The sequence below is a fragment of the Bidens hawaiensis genome, unplaced genomic scaffold, assembly GCF_021521415.1.
Source record: "Bidens hawaiensis isolate Kalapana, Puna unplaced genomic scaffold, B.hawaiensis_p1.1 tig00036719_1, whole genome shotgun sequence".
In the NCBI taxonomy this organism is placed as follows: domain Eukaryota; kingdom Viridiplantae; phylum Streptophyta; class Magnoliopsida; order Asterales; family Asteraceae; genus Bidens; species Bidens hawaiensis.
In genome coordinates, this window is record NW_027505427.1 from 1 (window position 1) to 9,419 (window position 9,419).

Genomic DNA, 9,419 nt, shown 5'->3' on the forward strand with positions numbered 1-9,419 from the left:
GTAGCCAGCGAGCAGAACCAACTTGAAAAACTAGTAAACTACTCACGAACAATGTTTATAAAAATCCCGACTAATCGCTACCCACCGACTCGTCGCCGATTAATCCCCATTTCTCCAAAATCAGTCAAAATTCAAGATTTTATACATAAAATTTGGAATATATATGTATATTTGAAAATTTACATATAAATCCAATTCCCAATATGAATAATCCCTACTAATCCCGATTAACCGTTAGTTAAAATAGCTGAGTTTTAGCCAATGTGAAGCTCAAGTTCGGCTCGGTTTTGTATTTATAAAGAATAGAAAAGAAAAGCCCATATGAATAGCATGTTTTTGGCCCAATAACCAACCAAAAGTGGTTATTACATATATATATTAGGGCTAGATTCTAGTTACAAATACATACATACATACACCGTTGTATATTGTATCAGAATCTTCGTACTAGATGAAGCTAAAGCAATTAGAAAGCCTACTCGGGAATCTTCAACAGTTTCAGAATCCAAAGGTAAATAAATAGATTCACGCACTTTTTATTAATTAACTTTTTATAAAGTTTTATGTATTAAATTGCAAAAATTGGTTTATTTATGTTGTTGAATTGTAGATTGAACTGGAACAATATCCAACTGGAGCTCACATTGCGTCTCGTATGCTTTACACGGTACATATTTATTTAGTCTCTGGTTTCAGTTAACCGAAACCGAACTGATTTGTTAGTAAAATAGATTAAACGAAACCGAACTGATATTTAGCGAAAACCGAATTAACAGAGTAACAGGCAATTGATTTTGGTTTGTATTGTACACTCAGATTTAAAGAAGTTAACTGGACCGAACCGAAAACTAACAAAAGAATGGAACAAACCGAATCGATTGATTAGTAAAATAGATTTTTATATGCTTTTTTTTTTAATTATTTTGTTATATATTGAGAAAAACCTTAAACGAGCCTAAGCTCGGCTTTGTGTAGTTCAAACGAGCAAAAGTTCAGCTTGTGAGTCGGTTTTTTCAGGCTCGGGCTCGTTTATTATTTATTATTAATTATTTTTATACGCGTTTTAATTATTTTGTTATATTTTGGGAAGAACCTTAAACGAGTCTAAGATTGGCTCGAGTTTGAGTAGTATCTTAAACGAGGCAAATCTCGGGTCGAGCTCGGCTTTGCAGTGTGAAATTAATACATAGAAGTCCAAAAGAGGTAAAACCCAAAAATACCCAAGGCTCGTTAAGGCTCGAAGATCCTAAATGAAAAAGTTATGTTTGAGGCTTGGGCTTGGCTCGAGCTTGAAAAAGTGATTTAATTTGATTATTTTACAACTTTAATGTATTGAGCTGTATCGGTTCATGAACCGTCTGGCGGGAAAGTCGTTTATGTTCCGTTTACTAAACATTGTTTTCATTTAGTTAAATGAATGAACATGATTACATGGACACGTCTTGTTCGTTCATTTGTGTTTGTGAACGTTCATTCATCTAGGCTGTTTATGCCTGTTCGATTACATTCATTTATGCTTGTTAGTTAATGTTTGTTTTAAGTTCATTCATTTTTGTTTGTGTATATATTTATCTAAAACTTTTATGCCCATTACAGTTTAGTCGAGTTTTATCAACTGTTTTGGTCTAGCAGACTAATTTGTTTTGTTTGTGTCCGTTTGTTTATGTTCGTGAACTATTCATATATACTAATATACTATTAATGAACGGACATGAACAAGAAAACTCCGTTTGTATGTTAGATTTCGATTGGTTGTTGGGTTAAAGTTTAACAAATGAACATTCATGTTCGTTTGGTTCGTTTGCAGGCCTATTATTCATCATTTAAATAAACTTTTGTTTTCAATTTTAATCGGCCAGGCAGAGAATTCATTTGATGATGTAAGAGGAAAAGTAGTAGCCGATTTTGGTTGCGGTTGTGGCACCTTAGGTCTTGCTGCTACTCTCCTAGATGCAGAGTAAGATTTATTTATATTTTTTAAGATTTATTATCACCTGTTTTAATTTTAATTGTTTTTGTGTTTAATAGGCGTGTTATTGGCATAGACGTTGATGATGAGTCGTTAGAAATCGCATCGGTCAATGCTGATGAGCTGGAGGTAATTTATTTTGCATATTTGCATCCTTATTCTTTATAATTCAAGAGTCCTTGTAGCTTATAAATTAACAAATTTTTATAAAAATTGAATATATCAGGTTGAACTGGAATTAATTCAATCCGAAATCAAGAACCTAACATGGAGAGGTCAAATTGTTGATACTGTTGTAATGAATCCGCCATTTGGAACACGGAAAAAGGGCGCTGACATGGAGTTTCTGTCCGTTGCATTAAAGGTAAAACATACAAAAATGAGTTAACTTCAATATTAATTTTTAAATTAAGTTTCTCATAGTGCATACAATGTAATCAGGTTGCTTCTCAAGCTGTGTATTCTTTGCACAAGACATCAACAAGAGAAGTAAGTCTTCTTAAATAAACATTATTGCTAATGATATCATAGACAAATCTTGTGGCTTAAACATTAAGTTAAGTGAGCTCGAGCTCTGTCTAAAGCTTAAGTTTGGCTCTTGAGTAAGTTTTCAAGCTCAAGCTCGGATCAGGCTTTGTTTAATTCTTGTTAGTTATTTAGTATTTTATTTATTAACATAGATAATTATTTTATATATATATATATATATATATATATATATATATATATATTTGTAGTTATAATTGTGTATATATTATGTATAAAAATGTTTATAATTGTGTATATATATATACAGCTATATATATATACACACACATACACACACACATAAATAAGTGAATATCAAAATGAACATGTTTGACCCAAAATTTTCAAAAATAAAATGTCTATTTTAGCCCACATCCATTCAATCTTTGAGTTTTGATTCAATAAACAAGTGACACGTCAGGGTAGCCGGCTAAGGTGACTAAGCCTTAATCCTCACTTTATGGGGCACTGAATTTTGTGACAAGTAAACGAGGCCCACTTTCAACCAATACAAATTCGACACGTGTCAAACACGGCTAAACTTAGCATGTATCTCTAGTTTTTTAGTCTGCATACTTGACTCTTAGCCGGCATCGGGATATGTATCTATTCACTTAGTCGACTTCTTATATTTCTTCTTAGCCGGCTCCAACTTTGGTGGCTAAGATTGAGCGGTTAAAAGAAATAAAAGAATATGGCTAAGTGAAGCTTTAGCCTACGAGTTGAGTTGGAGCCGGCTAAGAAGGAATATAAGAAGCCAGCTAAGAGTCAAGAATGCCGGCTAATAAACTAGAGATGTAAGCTAAGTTTAGTTGTGTTTAACACGTGTCGAATTTGTATTGGTTGAAAGTGGGCTTTGTTTACTTGTCACAAAATTGAGGGCCCATAAAGTGACGACTAAGGCTTAGTCAGCTACCCCCCCCCCCCCTGACGAGTCACTTGGTTTATTGGATCAAAACTCAATGATTGAATGGATGTCGGCTAAAATAGGCATGTTCATTTTTGATAATTTCTGAGTCAAACATGTTCATTTTGGTAATTTTCAAGTTTATAGAGCTCGAGATCTGTCTAATCAAGTTTGGCCCGCGAATAAATTTTCAAGCTATATTACCATAAAGAACAATGTTGGATATATTTGCGGTACAGTTCAAAATTAAATTAGCTTATCATTGTAATAATATAGTTTTTTATAAACATCACTAAATCATACATTGTTCATAAAGTTTTATAAAAACAGCCCCAAAAAAGTGTTAAGTGGATCGACCCAACTCAACATGGCTTGTTTGACATGTTACTTGACCCGCTCATTTTGCAGCATATTAAAAGAGCAGCGTTGCGAGATTACAATGCTAGTAGTGCCGAGGTCATATGCGAGGTAAATTAATTTTTGCTTGATAATTTTGTTACGACTTTTCTTGTAATTTTTATAGTTTTATATTTATTTTATTTGGTTATATGTATTGTTTTTGCAGCTTCGATATGATCTACCGAAATTATACAAATTTCACAAGAAAAAAGACGTTGATATCACTGTGGACTTATGGAGGTTTGTTCCTAAAACGAAATAAGAGTCCGCGATATAATGAGGGTTTTTAAGTTTGTAACTTTGATGTTATTGTGTATATTGGTACAAAAGGAAAAAAAAAACAGGAATTTATTTTTATTCACTTTGTGGGCTGCTGCTTCTAACCTTTGGCCCAACAAGAATTCATGTATCATTAATTACCCACAAGTAGAGGTGCAGAAACCGGGTATTTTCAAGAATCGGAACTGCGTGGTATGGTCAATAAAAGTCAAGAACCAGGTTGGGTAGAAATCGGTTTCAGGTATGGTTGGGTATTTGACCTGATTTTTATTGGGTTTCGGGTAGGACAACATCGGGTCGGATCGGGTTTTGACCAGGTATTGGTTGAATCGGTTTTCCGGAACCGGTTTTTTTGCGCACCTCTACCCAGAAAGATTACTTTGAACTCAAAATTAATTAATATGCAATAAAATGCGTCTAAAATAAATCGATCGGGTGATTATCCATATATGCGCCCGTACCTTTACATCTTATTATACATTTTTCTAACGGCCGTAACAACTTTGAAAACAAATTTGTTCACTGCACGAAGTAGTAAACATGCCTATGTGAATGGAGGTGTTAGCCTATAAGCGTAATGTCAAATATGCATAACAAACTCGAGATCATTCTATCGTAGTCATCGTTATTAAATACAAAATTTTAGTTGTATATTTTTATGAATTTTTTCTTATAAACATATAGGCATATGAATATATGATTTAAGTTCTTATTCCTTTTAAGGTAAATGTGGATAATATCCTAAATAAAGAGCATAATCCTTTATTGAGGTATATATTGAGACTTGAGTTGGCATCAATCATTAGCACCCATGCTTTGCATATTCTCTTTTACCTTTTACATGTGATTACACTCATCTATTCTATTACTTTATTTATATACAAATATTATATATAGATATGCATATGTAGAGAGACCAGCTAATAACCTTCTAAGTAGCTTGAAGAAGAACACATAATCGCATATATTGATACCGTTAGGCTATAAGCCCTTTGGCATTTCTTTATCACACCTTTTGAGCTTTGAACGTTTGTTTTAAAACTTTTATATATGTGCTTGGGAATGATGAATTAATGTTTTTTATTCGACTTCTTTTTATTTTCATCTATATGTCGTCCTTGGTCTCGCTGAACAAATTTTCTAAATCCGACACCATTGTATAATAGTAGGTTTGATTGTTTAAAGACTGTCTAACATGTTGACATAATAATAAATGAAGAATACATTCTAATCAATACAATAATACAAAAATAATTTGGAACAAGACTTTGTTGAAGAAACTATTAACATTAATTTATTTATTAGAGAACATTTAGGAAGAATTGTTTTTTATTTTTATTTTTATTTTTTTATTTTGGGTTGTTGAGACGTGTATCAAGCATCAACCCACCATCTAGTTTTGAAGCAATAAACTTTTTTACTATATTTTAATTCTAAAATATTGAAGTAATGCTTTATTCCTAGTTCTTTAAATAACAAAAGTATAAATAACAAAAGTATAAGTAGATTTTGCTTATTTAATTTTAACGATTTTGGGTTGTTGTTTAGGTTCATTTTTTTATTATTTATTTATTAACGGCAAATATCATTACAATAAGCTAGCTAGGTGTTAGAAACCTAAAACAAATAACAAAGATTATAAAACAAAGTTACGCCAAATTTTTTCGAGCATAGATTGAGTTTTTACATGGACTGGATTTTTGGGATAATTTTCAGGTATATTTTGGATAATTTTCGTTATAGATCGGGTATATGAAAAATCTGGTTTCGGGTATTGGAAAAACCAAGTTCCGGGTATGGAACCAGTTCCGGAATTCGGGTATTATCGGGTACAAATCAGATCCGGTTCCAGTACGAATATTGGTAATGAAATGCATACCCTATTATATCCAATGGGAAAAGTTGGGGTACAAGTTCGGATATTAAAAACCCAGGTATTTTTAAACAAATGTTTCCGGGTTCTGGTTTTTTTTTCACCTCTAATTTTTAGCATTGAAAAAAGGTGAAAACTATGCAATCACCAGCTTGATTTACTCAATAAAATCAGGTTTTATTTTTTTTAGATGACCAACCAAAAGGATTATACATACGGACCAATGAAAACCATCTAGTTTTAATCAAAACAGTTAAAAACCACACATTCAGGAAGTACCAGTACAAATCAAATAAGTCAACTAACAAAACCAAAAGAGTGATGTAATGTAGTATGACATGAACTACAAAGTTGTTGTGTAACCTCTTTTGTAAACACATCCAAACTTTGTTCCATTGACTAGCAATAAACTAAACTTTAAAAATGTACAACAATAGTCTCAAATCTTGATATATTGGCTGTCAACGAGACTTTCGCTAACGAGGTTAGATTTCGTTAGTTTTGATGATGTGGATGATGTGACAAAAATAGTGACGCGGACTGCTTATGTGATAAAAAAAATGTTTTTAAATTAAAATTAAAATTTTCTAACCAAAATAAACTAAACGGTCTACTTTTCTTACCAAAATAAACGAACAAAAATACAAAGATTTTCATTTATGTATGTATCAGATTTCAGTGATCGTCCTTTATCTTCAAAATTGACATGATTTGTACTTTACGTTTCCAAATGTTACACCGTTTGTCCTTTAGACCTAACCCAGTTAGTTTTTCTCGTTAAATGAGATCATGTGACTTGCACATAAGGGTAAATTGGTCATTTTATCCATTTAATTAAAAATAGTAGTACCCAAAATTAGGAGAAAAGGGACAAAACTGCCCCTCACGTGAGGGGCACTATGATGGGTTTAACGAAAAAACTTAATGAGGTTAGTAAATTCGGGTTTAATTGCATGTGAGATGAAACCACGGGGACGAAAATCGCAAATTTAAAACTATTAAACTAAAATAATAGATTTAGACAAAACACATGAACGAAATCCTAGTTATTTAAATAACAAAGTGTAAATTGTTTTTACTTATTTGATTTTTTTTAATGGCTGCAAATAATTAAAATAACACCCTCCACTAGCAAGTTGCTAGATGAGGCCAAACAAAAGAACAAGAAACCTTTATTACTTATTTAATGATTCGGTTTTGTTTCTACAATAAAACCTATTTTGAAACACTAACCAACCACCTATGTTAAATCGAACCAAAGTACCACCTTTTAGCACGTTCCATAATAAATACCACGGAAAAACATGTAAAAACCAGGCAATCACTTGGGTTTTTTTAACAGATAATTTAGATTAATGACGTGCTATTGACTTACTCGATTATTAAAATAACATTTAATTTGATTGATGATAACGATCTAGTTTTAATAAAACAAATAAAAACATGAAAGTACCAATATAAGATCATCCATAATGACGCATTACAGAGACGGATAAAGCCTCTACATGATCTACATCACCCATTGGGCATGATAGGAATGTTGTTAAGCATGGACGTTAAAAGGGCATTAACGCCATACAATAACGTCATATGTGATTTGAAGTGGTAATAATTGAATGAACGTTAAATGATATTTTATTTGTTGCACATGTTTTGGCAAAAGAGTAACGATAATGTGGTGAAGCTTTAATTAATAAAATATAATAAAGAGTTAATCTTTAATTAATTATTATATTTTAGGTACATTTTGTAATTGTAAATGCTTGATAAGCCTAAAAAAAGATCAAAGTCAAACCATTGACTTTAGTTTATAATGACTTTGTTTTGATTTGTAATAATAAAAATCGTTACTAACAATTTTACTTAAATATGAAATTTAAAACCATCTAAACTGGCCCGTAAATATCCTTATACCGCAATCTACTAAAGAATTTAGTATCTTAAATCAAGTTAGATGATATAAATTATTTAATTTATAATAATAATAATAATAAAGAACCATGTGTCCATAATCAACACAAACTCCATTCAATCATAAAAAAACAAATGTCAATTTTGTTTTAGTTCTAGTAACGTAATGAACGTGACGAAAACCGAATGAATTCGCGTAGACTAACCACGCTTTATTTTAATTCTAGCACCGCAACTAATGTAACGAAAACCGACCGAATGTCAATTTTTTATAAGTATACAATTTCATAATAAAGTATAATCCAAAACATAATACAAAAGAGCACTTGATTTTTCAAAAACAATCCAAAAGTTTACTCATTAAAATGTTAATCGCTAAGTCAAAGATAATTTAAAATATGGCCCGTAAAATATCAAAAAAAAATTTGGGCTTAAAACCTGTTAGTCGGTTCAAACTGTTATATTAAAAGAGAAAAAAAAACGCCATTACGCTAAACCGCCTAGATGGTTACATCGAGTAAAACACTAGTTAAAATAATCTATAATATATATAAACGAAGACATAAAAATCCTATGTGTCGCGATGTGGTCGCTCCCCTTTTTTTGGAGTCACCAGATTTGTTTGATTTTTAAATGGAACATTCTCATGCATTTGACCCGAATTAATTGGTATGGGTCTTACCAAACCCATATATTGTTGGTACATGATGTCAGTAGTTCAGTATCTAGTGTCTGTAATCGTGTTAGTTGATTTTGTTTTTGTGTTTTAGTTAAGTTGTCTCACAAGTTCGCCTGATATAAGCGAACTTGTGGACAAGCGAAGTTATTGACAACTTCGCCTAGTCTGTTAGGCGAAGTTGTCGATAACTATATATGTTAGGCTACGGCTTGGTTTTGAAAAGGTGAACCAGAACGTGTAATTGTGATTTGGATATCACGTGTTAAAGGAGTTGCAATACAACGTGTCTTTTGAGTATTGTAACGTGTATTTGTGCTTGGTTTTAACGTATATCGCATCTAACACTCGTATCGTCTTACGTAGGGATTCCGCACCTACGTAGTACGAGATACTTCCGTGTAGATCCGGCTGGGAACCTACAATTGGTATCAAAGCTTTTGCTCGTGATTGTGTGGTTCGGGATTATCACACGAGTGTAGAAATCGTTCCGTTCGACTATTCGCGGAACGAGTTTACGTTGAAATACCGAGTTTTTGTGTCCTACCCATCTCCCACTATCAAATATAACCCATTACACCTTCGCATACCTCGCAATACGTCAAATTAAAACCTGCAAAAACCTTGTGTTCATCAGGCGAAGTTGTCGTCACTGTTCGTAGGGTTTAGGCGAAGATATTAGTTTAAGCGAAGTTATCATTAACTTCGCTTGTCTCACAAGTTCGCTTGAATTAAGCGAAATTAACATCAGGCGAAGTTAAGAAAGAAGCGAAGTTAGGAAGCGAAGTTAAGCTTAAGCGAAGTTAAGCATAACTTCGCCTACTGGTCACTGTTCAAAAAAAAAAAAACGCTTTGTGTGTTTTCAAGTCGCGTTTCT

At 32.4% G+C, this 9,419-nt stretch overlaps 1 protein-coding gene across 1 annotated transcript; it reads left to right on the forward strand.

Moving 5' to 3' along the window:
• Nucleotides 1-429: 429 nt before the first annotated feature.
• Nucleotides 430-4,354, forward strand: LOC143613134 (uncharacterized). Its single transcript, XM_077086927.1, has 8 exons — nt 430-511; nt 611-667; nt 1,860-1,957; nt 2,029-2,098; nt 2,196-2,333; nt 2,411-2,458; nt 3,813-3,872; nt 3,970-4,354. Exons 1-8 carry the CDS (start codon nt 452-454, stop codon nt 4,063-4,065), a joined length of 627 nt encoding a protein of 208 aa, XP_076943042.1. The 5' UTR covers nt 430-451; the 3' UTR covers nt 4,066-4,354.
• The last annotated feature ends 5,065 nt before the right edge of the window (nt 4,355-9,419 follow it).